A 15,448-nucleotide genomic window follows, 5' to 3' on the forward strand; every position below is an offset into this window, starting at 1 on the left:
GGTGCCCAATAGGGAGGAGAGAATTCTTCGAGAAGGGAAAAGCATAATTCAAGAGAGTGAATTGTTCATATACTCCTAGAAGAGAAGCAGGGAGCAGCAGAAGAAATACTTGGATATAGGCATCATGAATATTTGTATGTTTCATTTTGGCAAAACCATTCTAATGGAAATTTTGAAGATCAACTCTAGAGGGGATAAACAGAACTAGTAATTACTGCAGGAAATACTAGAACCAATTTCTACTATAATCTACCAAAAAGAAACAAAACTGTTTCAATGACAACACAGTATCACAGAAAGGGCTTGGGGTGTGTGTGTGTGTGTGTGTCTGTGTGTCTGTGTGTGTGTGTGTGTACAGTTTAGTTCAGTTCAGTCACTCAGTCGTGTGTGTGTGTGTGTATTCAGTTCAGTTCAGTCACTCAGTCGTGTGTGTGTGTGTGTGTGTGTGTATTCAGTTTAGTTCAGTTCAGTCACTCAGTCGTGTCCGACTCTTTGTGACCCCATGAACCGTAACACATCAGGCCTCCCTGTCCATCATCAACTCCCGGAGTTTACCCAAACTCATATCCATTGAGTTGGTGATGCCATCTAACCATCTCATCCTCTGTCATCCCCTTCTCCTCCTGCCTTCAATCTTCCCCAACATCAGGGGCTTTTCAAATGAGTCAGCTCTTTGCATCAAGTGGCCAAAATATTGGAGTTTCAGCTTCAACATCAGTCCTTCCAATGAGCACCAAGACTGATTGCCTTTAGGAGGGACTGGTTGGAGTTTAGTGTATTAGGTGTCACTTAAAATTTTGACTCCACAATGTACTTGCTTTAGGATCTTGAACGAGACTCATAACTTCAGCGAGTCTCAGTATAGTGAGAGTATGTGATCACCTACATCTGTACCTGCACTGCAATCTTAATGTAAACTCAAGTTCCAGTCCAAGCCTAGGTTCTCTGTGACTCCTCCTCTGGTTAATTCAAAAGCTATCTCTCTCTTCTTCATTTGGCTTCTTTATGGAAATATCATAAGAATGTCTATGACTTCTTGGTGTCTTTTGCTGTCGTCTGTTTTTTAAATTGAAGTCTAGTTGATTTACAATGCCATGTTTGTTTCAGGTATACAGTTCAGTGATTAAATATACATCCTTTATCAGATTCTTTTCCATTAATAAGTTATTATAAAATATTGGGCATAGCTCCCTGTGCTATACAATAAATCCTTACAGGTTATCTGTTCTATGCCTTCTTTGAAATATTGTAGCACTTGTTGTCTGTATCATTTACATGTTTCAATTACGTTATGACTGAAAACAAAAAATTTATATTTGCCCATGCCCTGGCCCATACTTTAAAAATGTGTTCATTGATTTCCTATTCATTGGCTACATTTTAGACACTGTGTTAGCTGGTGGTTCCAGAAGTTAGTAAAATATAGATGTTCCTGATCAGAAGGTCAGGTCTTTGTGGGAAAACAAACAAAAATAAACAATCCGTGTCTCAAACAGCTGTTTACTTCCCAAAGAGAACACGCCTAGTTGGTACAGTAAATACATGGATCACAAATAAATGTATCAATAGTTATTTGGTGTTAATAACTTCAGATAACTGCTTTTCTCTTTTGAAGAAATGATGACACTGTTTCACCAGGAGCTCAATACCCCTCTGAGACTGAGGGCTTCACTTCCACTTCCATCCTGACTCACCACAGTGCTTTCTTATATGAAAATATACAAGTCCATCCATACTCCCTATTAAAAGGATTATCTAGCATGACTTTCTGACAGCATGAAGAAAAACTCAAGAGGTTCAGAATTTTAGTTCTGAGATGCATCCAGAAGTTCAGATGCTCTAATTCAACTTGCTTGACTGGAAAATGGATCTGTAAATCTCACAAGATCAGATGATCTTTTAAGAATTTCAAAACTTCCTGCTGCTGCTGCTGCTGCTGCTTCACTTCAGTCGTGTCCGACTCTGTGTGACCCCATAGACGGAAGCCCACCAGGGTCCCCCGCCCCTGGGATTCTCCAGGCAAGAACACTGGAGTGGGTTGCCGCTACTAATTAGAAATTCTAGAAGAATAGCTTCTTTTAAAATACACTGATAATATGCTTTACAGCTTAATATCCAGCAGCCTATGTTTCCGTTAAGTGAGCTTCGGGAAAGAAGAAAACTTGTGGTTTAGTTGCATTTACTTTGGAGCCTCTGGTCAAAACATCTACTTCTGTGCTCAGCCATCTTTTCATTTTTAAAATAGGGGCAACTCTAAAAACATGGTTACAGAGATGGTGCACAGCTTCACGTGTCATTGTCTTCATTTGTTTAGAATACCAATAAAATCGAAGCTATCACTGCAAAGAGTGGGATGTTATTTGGTGTCACCTAGTGCAACTCTGTGGAAATAAAGAAAAGGAAAGGGGTCTAGAATAACTACAATTTTCCTGAGAACACAATTGTTTTATGGTAAATCTGGGACAAGATTCCTGATCTCTTTGACCCACTCCATGCTTCTTTCACTGGGATCTGAACAACCCAGAGGAATAAATGTGCTGTGTTCTATGTAACTGGTGCAGGACTTGGCAAGATTGGAATTGTAACACTATGTATGAAGAGTTATCTGGAAATTCTTAAAAATAAGTGAGATCCAGCCCAGGTATATAGAACACTATGTTTTATGAAAATTCTGTGGAATGAACAGAACTGGTAACTGAAGTGTGTGTGCTGTGCTGCAGTTTCAAGTAGGTAGGGTGAATTCTTGTTTTCTGGCACCTTGAAGATTTCACTCCATTATACACATGAAAATGAAATTAACATTTGAACTGTGCTAGTGCTAAGTCGGTTCAGTCCTGTCTGACTTGGTGACCCTATGGACTGTAGCCTGCCAGGTTCCTCTGTCCATGGGATTTTCCTGGCAAGAATATCGGAATGGGTTGCCACTTCCTTCTCCAGGGGATCTTCCCAACCCAGGGATTGAAACCAGGTCTCCTGCATAGAAAGTAGATTCTTTACCATCTGAGCTACCAGAGAAGCCCTAGTAGCTCAGATTTGAACTTGGTCATATTTAATTCTGCATGGTCTTTTAAGTCAGAAAAATATTCCATGTATCAGTTAAGTTGCGATTTATTTTTATCTTGATTTTTTTTTGAGTAAGATTTGTTTTATTTTCTCTTATAAAGATTAAAAATATAAGGGTGTGTAATGGTGTGATTCATGGGGTAGCAAAGAGTCGGACACGACTGAGCGACTGAACTGAACTGAATGGTGTTTTAGTCACTGTCATTCTCCCTCTGACCTGACCCTCTCCCCATAAACAAAAATATCCCCCATTCTTAGAAGAAGCCTGTTCTCAATTACTTGTAGATTCAGAGATGATGGTTCCTTTTGCTTTTTACAAATGTGATTGGGACCATACCATCCATGCTGGGGTCTTGAGTTCTTCCACCCAAGAAAGATCTTGATCTTGATCTTTAATTTCTAAAAGTCTTTCCAAACAGAAAACAGAGGTTAGAAATGGTATGTGGGAGGCTTTCCAAGAAGAAATAAGCTCATTTCATTCAGCACAAAAATGAACATCCAAACTCTTCACTGCTGAAAGTGTCCAAAGCTGCTAGCTTCATCTTGTAGTTAAGGCATCTGAAAGAATCATGCTCAAGGACTCCTAATCACCCAGATATCCCATATCCGACTCAGTAGGTATAATTATCCATTATGGGTATTTTTCTGAGTGACAGAGAACAATATCCTGGCTGAACATCCCTCTGCCATGACACAGAGATGATGGTCTCAAGCTATCTTGAAGGTGTTAGAGCCCTCTTTATCCATTACTAATATTAACAGAGGACAAAACTTAATACTCTCTTTGCTCTGTATTTGTTAAATCACTTCTTGCCTTCATTAAAATGGATGGCCCATAATTGAGTCGGTACTATGTGTATCACTGGAAGCTGAACACATGTTTGTTGGTTTTATTAATGTCATAGATTTCTAGGGAGGGTCTACTCAAAAACTAAGTCTAGTTTCACAGACACAAATAAATTATGATATAATTTTGAACAAATTCAGCCTCATCATAAAGGAAAGATACTGATACTTACTATAACCCTGCCCTTGAGGGGCTCTTGTAAAGCACTAAATAAAGTAATAGAGGCATGCACACATGCATAGATTTTCAGTGATATCTGTGCACACTTAAAAAGAACTCTACACGATATATTATAAAAATCTTGATGCTGTGTGTCCCTAGTTGCCAGCTCTCTACACCCGGGGCAGATTCATGTCAATGTATGGCAAAACCAACCAATATAATATTGTCAAATAAAAAAAAAAACTATCTAAATTAACAAGACCTTATCTATTAGGATAGCTATCAGAGTATTCCAAATTCTACTTCTTGTAGTACCCTGTCCCAACCATTTTCCTTCCTCTTTTCATTAGCCCTCAATCCAGAAGCCCTGGAGATTTGTTCATTAATTTGTGTACCTATTTAGTGATGTGGCCAATTTCTTAATCCCTTATCAAATTTCAGGCACCATTCTTCAGTATGTTTTGTAGGGTGATGACACAGCAGTGATCAACACAGATGAATATACCCTCTCTCCAATTGAGGGGGCAGACAAAAATAAACAAGCAAATATAAAAAAATATAAGTATAAATATGTAAATAAAAATTACATAGATGCATAGAATAACTAGTATATCAGGTAAGTGCTAGGGAAAAAATAGAAAGCATGGTAGGGAGATGGAGTTGGCTGATAGAAGGCACCTGCCACTTGAAATTAAGTAATAAATGAAGGCTTTATGGGGAAGATAAAATGTATCAAGGAATTTAAGGTGGTTGTGGAAGGGAGCAAGGTGCATATCTGGGGAATGAATATTCCCAGCAGAAGGAACAGTCAGATGGCAAGAGGAGGAGGCAAGAATGTGCCTAGAGTATTCAAGGACAGAAAGGGTGTCAGCGCGTGGGAAATAGAGTGAGCAAAGCAGAGAGGAGAAGGAACAAGTCAGGAAGAAACAGAGGCCCAGATTTCTAGGCCTGTGGAGGCACTCTGAGGACTTTGCTTTTTAAGTCACTGAAGAGATCTGAGCAATACGACCCGATTTACGTTTTAACAGGATCTCTCTGAATGCCCTGTTGATTAGAAACTGCAAGAGAGTAAGGACAAGCTCCGGAAGACCAAGAGTTGACTCAAAGACATGATTTACTCAAAAACGCACCTCTTATTCAGTGACAATGTAGAGCAGGGACTGGCAAATAATTGCTCACAAATCACTGTGAGCTCAGCCTGTTCTTTTATGACTGCTGAGCTAATACTGAACCTCACATTTTGAAAGGCTGCTGAAGAAAGAGGAGGAGGAGAAGCTACAGAAACTGTATGCGGCCCACCAAGTCTAAGATACATATGTAAAACTCCAGAAAATGTTTTCCAACACCTGATGGAAATCATCGGGCTGGTAGTAGGTCCACAACAAAACTGGGAGGAGGAATCCATGAGTGAATTAGTGCTGAAAACATTGTAAAGTGACAGGTGTCAAGAGACATTCACGGTTTCACCCTTAACCTTCAGAAATGGTGCTATTTTCATTGAGCTGTTGAAAAATATAATCTAACTTTCAAAACAACAAATCAGAAGGCATCTTCTCACATAAGCAAGGTCATAAATCACTGTCAAGTAAAACTGAAGTAGCAACAAATCAATAACCAAAAACATTTGTATGGACTTTTAAACTTTAGAAAGCATTTGCATCTTCATTATCTAATGTAATCCTCAAATAATCCATGAAATAGTTATTATTACTTTCCCATTAGAAATTTGGAGAAGGCAATGGCAACCCAATGGCAACCCACTCCAGTACTCTTGCCTGGGAAATCCCATGGACAGAGGAGCCTGGTAGGCTACAGTCCATGGGGTCACGAGGAGTCGGACGCGACTGAGCGACTTCACTTTCACTTTTCACTTCATGCACTGGAGAAGGAAATGGCAACCCACTCCAGTATTCTTGCCTGGAGAATCCTAGGGACGGAGGAGCCTGGTGGGCTGCCAACTATGGGGTCGCACAGAGTCAGTACACAACTGACGCAACTTAGCAGCAGCAGCAGCATTAGAAATTACCACATACTAAGTCCTTAGTGATTGCCCAAGAAAAGCTGAAATCTTGAGTGTTACACCTATTAATGCCAAGGTTTCCCCCCCACCTCCCCCCCCCGCCCCGCATGGAAATGCTGGATGCTAGAACTGCAGGGATTTTCAGCTGAAGATGGCAGACCAGGACACATATTTACTTTCTCTTCTTTCTGAAACCATATTTAAATAACAGTGTAAAAATACCAAAATTAACAAGCCAATAAAAGCCAAGAGGTTGTGGAAGTCATCAACTACAGAAAGATTTCAACATATTTCTAGAAGGCAAAAAATGAAACAGAGTGATGAGTAAAATAATTAAGGAAAGATTGTCCTGAGAAGGGTCTGCACAAAGCCAGTCAGCTTTTGGTGAATTCTGGTTTTAGTAAAGGGCAAGGAGACAAGAGGAACTGAAAAACAAGGAAATTAAAGTTATTTTAGGGAAAAAAGTTACTCGAATGAGCTCCAGAGACCACTCAGCCTGATGTCATATTAATTCATGGATTACAATGGATTGTTGGTAAGCAAGACAAGGAAACAGGGAAGAAACAAAAATCAAGAGGTTGTTCCTTACTGAACTCTTCTCAAACGAGATCAAGGAATTATGGTTAAATGCCACGGCTGTAAATCATTTCTGCTCCTAGAGAGGTCACATAGGGCTTATGACATTTCTCGCTTTTTTCAGACATAATTTAGGTCTGAGAAAAACCTTTTGTGTCCTCCAATCTCAAGTCTTATTGGGGATGGAAGTCCAAATTTACTCTGACATACTATAAAAAGAATCTCAAGAGCAGAGGGCAAAAATAATTTATAATATAAGAATTATGTCCAGTGTTATTTTAAATATATTTTAAATGAAAATATATAAATCAAGTTTCACTGATCAATACAATTCTGGGTTCTGAAACCTCTACATGTCACATGCCTAATGTGTAATCACATGTCAGCCCAGGAGAAAGAAAACACTCCAATGAAGTAAGCCAAAGAAACAAGATTTAAACTCAATAAAGCCATGTTAGACTAGGATTTTTCAGTTCTTTCCCATTCTTTTGAAGCTTCTACCTTGTGAATAATAACATGTTTCCCTTGTCCTAGACACCCAAGAGTGCGTCTTCTCTCCTGGGCATAAGAATCTCTAGAATTATATATAGTAGTAAAGAGTGGACCAAGCTGACATGCTCACAGTGACCAAATTGTACTATTCTAAACTGACACAGTGCTCCGCTATGAAGCTGCAATAAATGATGTGTTTGCTTTCTAGACGTGAATGAGTTGCCTCACTGAACATACTCCAGGAAGGCCATCCATAGAAATTGGCTTCTAATCCATACAGAATAATTCACTGGTAAATTTCTTTCAGGAAAGCCCATGCTTTATCTAGACTATAATCTTTACACATCTGGATTCTTCAAACTAGACCAAAGGGAAAACCTCCGCTGGTGCTATGCTGACAACTGGTGGTCCCTAACCTGCATCTTCTGAGATCAGAACCCAGTGCGGTAGGTGATCAACTCATGAACTGAGCAAAAGAAAACCTCTACAGGGTAAGATATAGGCTCATTATCGGTATGACACTTGGGGCTGATTGTCATCAGGAGTACAAGAAAAGAACAGTCATACATGAAGCATGGATGACCAGGAGGCACACAGCCCAGAGAAGGCTTGGTTCAAATCCTGGCTAAGCCATCACTCTCTGCACACCCTGAAGACCAGTCTAAAGTCGAACTGTTGTACCAAATTTCTAAAAAGACGTGAAGAGCCTTACCTGCCAGGAAGGGAGGTTGTGGGGGGCAGCATCCGGCCAGGTGAGGGCTCTGCATTCCCTGCCGGCTGGTGATGATGGCAGAGGAGCAGCAGTGGAGAAGGTGCTCCTGGTTCCAGGTCTCGCAGAGAAGCTGGGGAGGTCCCCATAGGTGCTGGACCACCCCCCGACAGGATGGGTGGCTCTTGCACTCAGCTTTGCACAGGCCTCTGAGACACAGGCAGGGAAGGGCTGACCGATACAAATGCAGGCACCAAGGGGGCTGCATGAGGAGGTGCTAGACAGGATGAGCTCTGGAGGAGGAGGCCCCCACAGTCCTTACCAGTCTTTGCATGGTGGCCCCTCTGGTGCCAAACACCTGCCGCCCACAGTGGGAAGTCTCAGCTGCTAGAGAGCCTGGGAGGGGTCATGTGCTGGGGCCCTGCCCTTTGCCCTGTAATTTGCCACACCCGCGCGCGCGCAGCACAGTTTCTCTGTGACACATATACCATGGACTCATCACAAAGGCCAGGCTGGGGACTCCCTCCTCCAGTGCATGCTTGACCACGAGAGGAGTCAGAAGCTAGGGAGACACTCTCCCAGTTTCACACTCTATTCTCTGGTGCACAATCAATACTATATGGGCAATTTACTCGGTAAATTTGTTTTCGCGCTCCGCCGCCGGCACCCACGGGGCCGTCGCTCGCTGGTTTTGCGCTCTCGGGGTGCCATCACATCTGGCCGGGACCAAACCGCTGCTCCAGCTCCTGCTTTACACCCTGGTCGCAGGCTGCTCAACCAGGACCGAGTGGTTTTATCATCCAGTATTTACATGATGCCGAAAAGGCAGTACCCCATCCAGCAGGCTGGGTACTCCCGTGTGGGCGTCCCACCCCTGGTGAACTTGAGGGTCTTGCCCAAGAAGCAGCCCATCTTGTCCACTCGTAATTCCACGGTGTCTGGACCTTCGAGACCTGTCCGAATTCCTCCACCGGGGGGGCGAAAAACTACGCTCCTGCATTCACTACCTGAGCTACCTGCTCGAGTAGTCAAGCCTGGGAAGCTGGTACCAACTAGTCACCTCCCACTTCCTTGCGCAAAGGAGAGAGAGGTGATGGGCCAAGAAGAGCCCAGGGAAGGCATGACAAAGGAGGAAGGCCACGCAGAGGCCGAAGGACAGGACGATGGTCTGTACCACAGTGGGGATGTGACAGCGACACCCAGGCCCCAGGAGACCAGCGGGGTCCTCACATCCCTGCAGTGCAGTCCTGAGCCTCCAGACCTCCTTCCGGTGCACCCAGAAGGCAGCTTCCGTGAGAAAGCCCAGGGGTCTCGGCTGAATTCCTCCGGAAGCCCCGCCATCTGCTCAGCTGGCACTGGTGGAGACGGCCAGCCTCCCTCGCAGCCTGGGCCCCTGGCCACGGTGCTCTCTGCCCCAGGTCCGTGCTGCAACCTGCTGCCTGAGAGGCCAATAGAAGTGCTGGGAGAAGACCACCGACCCAGCTCCCCAGAGTCACTGATTTCCGGGAAGGTGCTGCAGCATAAACAACCTTCAGACACCCCACGGAGAAGCTCTTCGCCCCTGGGATCTGCCAGCAGTAGGCACCCCGTCAAGCGGAAGACACCCCTGCCGCTTTTTCTACCACTGCCGCCACTGCTGCCACCACTGCCACCACCGCTGCCTCTGCCGTGGGGTCGCAGCAACCTTCCCCCTCCTCCGAAGCTTCCAGGCATGACTCTCGCCAAAACCTGGGGCACCCTGAAACAAAGCATGCAGCGTCAGCGGAACAAAATCCTGAAAGATGCAAGGAAGGCCATGCGACGCCACAGTGTCCCTCCGCCTGCCCCAGGGACGACAGGCTCCCTGATTCCGGTCAGTCACACTTTGGCGGTCCCTCCTGCTACCAGCAATTTGGCCGACCGGAACTCCAGATTCCTCAGTCTGGCTGGCCGTCCACCTTGCCTGACAACTTGTCTGGATCAGGGGGCAAGACACACAGCCCCCGTGTACTCTCACGCTGCTATTGCTGCACGTGCTCGTCTTCCTCCAGTTTGCAATCCCATTGAGGGAATGAACCTTAAGAAGGATGAAGGCACTCGGTGTTCAGTCAGAGCAGCACCCCCTTTTACTTCTGACCTCTCCAAACCACTGAGCACCCCAACCCTCTCCTTACCACCACCCTCCTACAGAACTGAATCCCCAACACCCATGTGTGTAGATCCTCCCCCTCCCTTATCCTTACTCACCCCTCTTCCAAACCCTCCCATCGCCCCCGCTGTTCTGACTGTGCAGCCCATCCCTGCTACTGCCATCCCTTTTCCCACCACAGTCCCGGCATCTGGAAGTGTGACCTCCCCGTCTTCTTCAGATCCGGGCATCACAGCCATGGACACTACGCCCCCTTCTAAAGCTATGATTTTTCGGTCTCCCCCAGGGATTGGGGTGCAGCAGACACACACTGCACCAGGCACGACACTCTCATTTGTGCCCATGGTCTCCAGCCGCGCTGGGGCTCCGGCTGCCGTCTTCCCCGGGCCCTCATCTGGGGCTCCGGCTGTCGTCTTCCCCGGGCCCTCATCTGGGGCTCCGGCTGCCGTCTTCCCCGGGCCCCTACCTGGGGCTCCGGCTGCCGTCTTCCCCGGGCCATCATCTGGGGCTCCGGCTGCCGTCTTCCCCGGGCCCCCACCTGCGGCACCGGCTGCCGTCTTCCCCGGGCCCTCATCAGGGACTCCGGCTGCCTTCTCTGTTCTAACTGTGCAGCCCATCCCTGCTACTGCCATCCCTTTTCCCACCACAGTCCCGGCATCTGGAAGTGTGACCTCCCCGTCTTCTTCAGATCCGGGCATCACAGCCATGGACACTACGCCCCCTTCTAAAGCTATGATTTTTCGGTCTCCCCCAGGGATTGGGGTGCAGCAGACATACACTGCACCAGGCACGACACTCTCATTTGTGCCCATGGTCTCCAGCCGCGCTGGGGCTCCGGCTGCCGTCTTCCCCGGGCCCTCATCTGGGGCTCCGGCTGTCGTCTTCCCCGGGCCCTCATCTGGGGCTCCGGCTGCCATCTTCCCCGGGCCCCTACCTGGGGCTCCGGCTGCCGTCTTCCCCGGGCCATCATCTGGGGCTCCGGCTGCCGTCTTCCCCGGGCCCCCATCTGGGGCACCGGCTGCCGTTTCCCCGGGCCCTCATCTGGGGCTCCGGCTGTCGTCTTCCCCGGGCCATCATCTGGGGCTCCGGCTGCCGTCTTCCCCGGGCCCCCATCTGGGGCTCCGGCTGCCGTGTTCCCCGGGCCATCATCTGGGGCTCCGGCTGCTGTGTTCCCCGGGCCCTCATCTGGGGCTCCGGCTGTCGTCTTCCCCGGGCCATCATCTGGGGCTCCGGCTGCCGTCTTCCCCGGGCCCCCATCTGGGGCTCCGGCTGCCGTGTTCCCCGGGCCATCATCTGGGGCTCCGGCTGCCGTCTTCCCCGGGCCCCCACCTGCGGCACCGGCTGCCGTCTTCCCCGGGCCCTCATCTGGGGCTCCGGCTGTCGTCTTCCCCGGGCCATCATCTGGGGCTCTGGCTGCCGTCTTCCCTGGGCCCCCATCTGGGGCTCCGGCTGCCGTGTTCCCCGGGCCATCATCTGGGGCTCCGGCTGCCGTGTTCCCCGGGCCCTCATCTGGGGCTCCGGCTGTCGTCTTCCCCGGGCCATCATCTGGGGCTCCGGCTGCCGTCTTCCCCGGGCCCCCATCTGGGGCTCCGGCTGCCGTGTTCCCCGGGCCATCATCTGGGGCTCCGGCTGCCGTCTTCCCCGGGCCCCCACCTGCGGCACCGGCTGCCGTCTTCCCCGGGCCCTCATCTGGGGCTCCGGCTGTCGTCTTCCCCGGGCCATCATCTGGGGCTCTGGCTGCCGTCTTCCCCGGGCCCCCATCTGGGGCTCCGGCTGCCGTGTTCCCCGGGCCATCATCTGGGGCTCCGGCTGCCGTGTTCCCCGGGCCCTCATCTGGGGCTCCGGCTGTCGTCTTCCCCGGGCCATCATCTGGGGCTCCGGCTGCCGTCTTCCCCGGGCCCCCATCTGGGGCTCCGGCTGTCGTCTTCCCCGGGCCCTCATTTGGGGCTCCGGCTGCCGTCTTCCCCGGGCCCTCATCAGGGACTCCAGCTGCCTTCTCTGTTCTAACTGTGCAGCCCATCGCTGCTACTGCCATCCCTTTTCCCACCACAGTCCCGGCATCTGGAAGTGTGACCTCCCCGTCTTCTTCAGATCCGGGCATCACAGCCATGGACACTACACCCCCTTCTAAAGCTATGATTTTTCGGTCTCCCCCAGGGATTGGGGTGCAGCAGACACACACTGCACAGAGACCACGCAGGACACTCTCATTTGTGCCCATGGTCTTCAGCCGGGCTGCAATTTGTAACCATCCCTTTGGCTCCCGGACCAACCCGCAGCCCACATTTGCGAGCACTAATAAGCAGCAGAGAGGCTCTGTCTTCCCCAGCCCCCCATCTGGGGCTCCATCTGGGGCTCCGGCTGTCGTCTTCCCTGGGCCCTCGTCTGGGGCTCCGGCTGCCGTCTTCCCCGGGCCCTCGTCTGGGGCTCCGGCTGCCGTCTTCCCCGGGCCCTCGTCTGGGGCTCCGGCTGCCGTCTTCCCCGGGCCCTCGTCTGGGGCTCCGGCTGCCGTGTTCCCCGGGCCCTCGTCTGGGGCTCCGGCTGCCGTCTTCCCCGGGCCCTCGTCTGGGGCTCCGGCTGCCGTCTTCCCCGGTCCCCCGCCTGGGGCTCCGGCTGCCGTCTTCCCTGGGCCATCATCTGGGGCTCCGGCTGCCGTCTTCCCCGGGCCCTCGTCTGGGGCTCCGGCTGCCGTCTTTCCCGGGCCCCCACCTGCGGCCTTGGGTCCTGGTTTCCCCAGGCCCACTATCTAGAACTCCAGCCTATGTCTTCCCCATCCCTCCCTCTTGGGTCCGGCCACTGTCTCCCCTGTCCCACCCCCCCATCTATGGCTTTGTGTCCTGTCTTCCCTCACCCCCCCATCTATGGCTTTGTGTCCTGTCTTCCCTCACCCCCCCCCAATCTATGGCTTTGTGTCCTGTCTTCCCTCACATCCCCCCCACATCTAGGACTTTGGCTGTTTCCCTCAGTTCTCAAATTATGACTTTGGGTCCTGCCTCCCCCAGCCCCCCAACTATAGCTTCAGCCCCTGTTTCCCCCAACCCCCCATCCATGGCTTCAGCTCCTGTTTTCCCCAACCTCACATCTGTGGCTTCAGTTCCTTTTTCCCCAGCCCCACATCTATGGCTTCAGCTCCTGTTTTCCCCAACCCCACATCTATGGCTTCAGCTCCTGTTTTCCCCAGCCCCCACCTATGGCTTTGGCAGTTATCTATGCTCCAGCAGATGGCATCGCGACAGATGCCAAACCAGTCTTTGACACAGATGCTATAGAAACCACACCTGCTCCTCAGACTGTTATTTTCCAGTCTACCTCTGACTCCAAGGAGAACCACTACCCATATCACGTGGCTGTTCTTGGTTGTGAGAACACAGCACCCAGTGGCAGCAATGCCTGGACCCAAGCCTCGACTTATTTACCTGTGGAGTTGGTCATCAGAGGTACCCACATTTCAAGTGAAGCTTGAAACCCAGAAACTTGGACTCAGAACTCACCCTTTAGCCCACATCTGGGGCCAACAATAGGAAGAAGCCTAACAAGTCTATTCCACTGGGAAACCCATTAGCCCTAGCACAAGATAAAAAGCTAACCTCTTCTGCAGTCCAGCTACCCAGAAGAAGCATAATGGATTCAGGTTTGCCAGATCCCCTGTCTGAGACCACCACCATCAACATGCAGCCGGCCTTTGTGTACAACTCAGATATTTTCCCCAGGTATGTATCTGCTACTACTGGTTTTGGAGAGGATACCACAGTGCCTGGTACTGGACACTGGTACTTGTCCCTTCACACAAATTTCTCCTCTATGGTGATGGGATTTGTAACTGTAGCTTTTCTACACTCAGGTGGCTCCTGAGTGCAGCGATGGGAAGTGGTAACACCCCGACCTCTAACCTCTAACCATAAGGATGGCAGTGTCCCCTGCCATCACTCTACCACCTGGATTCGGCTCAGGTAGACCCCAGGCATTTGGATTCAAGTTAGAACCAGATATGTGCCCAGATGCTGGGAGGGCGGCTTGCCCTTCCTACTGCAGCAGCCATGCTGCACTGAGATGCCCCCAGGTGATCTGGCCCACAGTAGGAACACTAATGGTGCTGGGTGCCCCACACAGTTCTGTCCAAAAGTTAGGTGGGCCAGATGCTTCTGAATAAGTGAGGCCTAGGGCATTCACACCAACCCCAAAACTCCCACCAGCCATAGAGGCTGCAGGTCCCATCAACAGTGGGCCTGATGTGGTACTGCAGACAGCAAGCTACCGTCTCCAGTCCTCTGCCAGAGCTGCCCCCGTCTAGGGCCCCAGAAGTTTTTTACTCACGAATGGTCCCCTCCTCCCAGAGTGCAGGGGACAGTCCCTGGAGGAGGGTCTGAGTGAGGAGGGGCAGACAGTAGCATCCAGCGGGGAGAGAAATGACAGGAGGGGGTCCTCCCTCAGGTCACAAGCCAGCGAGGACTAAAACTGACCTGGGTTTCCTTGAGACCTCCCTCTCCCTGCCTCCTCACCCCCAGCCCTGGCAGGTAGCTTAGGTCCCTGGGAAGAAGGGGGTCAGTTCCATCTTACCTGTGGTTTGGGGATAAGGCAGTCAAAGGAACTTGTTTTCATTTCTAAATTATTCCCATGAAGGTGGCCTGGTCCTTTCCTATTGTCCTTCAAAAGTTCTCTCACAGGAGTAATGTGTTCTCTCTTTCCTCATGTGGCTCAACCCTCTCCTCTGAGGAGGTGGTGAGGGACAGCGCTAGCCTGCGAGGAGGAGGAAACGTGGGCCTCAAGGCCCCAGGTGCAAACACTCGAAGAATCAGGGCCAGGCAGACCAAGGAACAGTGAAAGCCTCCAGCGAGGGGCAGCCCTCCTGCTGCTCTCGTGTCCTGAGTTTCATTTGCCACTATGGGCTTCCCTGGGGGCTCACAGAGTAAAGAATCTGCCTGCAATGCGGGAGACCTGGGTTCGATCCAGGTTTCAACCCCTGGGTCAGGAAGATCCCCTGGAGAAGGGAATGACAACCCACTCCAGTATTCTTGCCTGCAGAATCCCATGGACAAAGGAGCCTGGGGGGCTACAGTCCATGGGGTCACAAGAATCGGACACGACTGAGCGACTAACACTTTCATTTTCATGGCTCACGAACCCCTGCTTCTGAAGGACTTGTTACAAATGTTTCCCAGACACCATCCCAGTGGGTGAGGGTGGAGCCCAGGAACATGCAGGTTTAACAAGTTCCAGGTGATTTCCATACAGGTGATCTGTTCACCATGCCTGGAGAACTTTGATGAGCCCTTGCTACGGGCGTACTAAGTCACTTCAGTTGTGTCCGGTTCTTTGCGACCCTATAGCCCACCAAGCTCCTCTGTCCGTGGGATTCTCCAGGCAATACTGGAGTGGGTTTCCATGCCCTCCTCAAGGGGATCTTCCCCACCCGGGGATTGAACACATGTTTCTTTCAACTCCTGCATTGGC

The 15,448-nt window shown here is 50.0% G+C and overlaps 1 protein-coding gene across 1 annotated transcript; it reads left to right on the plus strand.

Annotated features, from left to right (window-relative positions):
- The first annotated feature begins 8,488 nt into the window (after positions 1 to 8,488).
- Positions 8,489 to 12,747, plus strand: LOC148776759 (nuclear pore-associated protein 1-like). The gene is made up of 3 exons (XM_088840228.1): positions 8,489 to 10,362; positions 11,016 to 11,891; positions 12,339 to 12,747. The coding sequence occupies exons 1-3, from the start codon at positions 8,489 to 8,491 to the stop codon at positions 12,745 to 12,747; spliced, it is 3,159 nt and encodes a 1,052-aa protein (XP_088696354.1).
- Positions 12,748 to 15,448: the final 2,701 nt, after the last annotated feature.

Source organism: Moschus berezovskii, chromosome 9, assembly GCF_049115385.1.
Source record: "Moschus berezovskii isolate FMDL1 chromosome 9, NW_MosBer_1.0, whole genome shotgun sequence".
NCBI classification, from domain to species: domain Eukaryota; kingdom Metazoa; phylum Chordata; class Mammalia; order Artiodactyla; family Moschidae; genus Moschus; species Moschus berezovskii.

Bases quoted from the DNA above. Each gene is read 5' to 3' on its own strand.
- LOC148776759 (XM_088840228.1), top strand. From the start codon at position 8,489: ATGGGCAATTTACTCGGTAAATTTGTTTTCGCGCTCCGCCGCCGGCAC. The intron at 10,363-11,015 runs TCCGGCTGCCGT...CTGGGGCACCGG, and splicing joins GTCTCCAGCCGCGCTGGGGC to CTGCCGTTTCCCCGGGCCCT. The intron at 11,892-12,338 runs CGGGCCCCCATC...CCCCCCATCTGG, and splicing joins GCTCCGGCTGCCGTCTTCCC to GGCTCCATCTGGGGCTCCGG.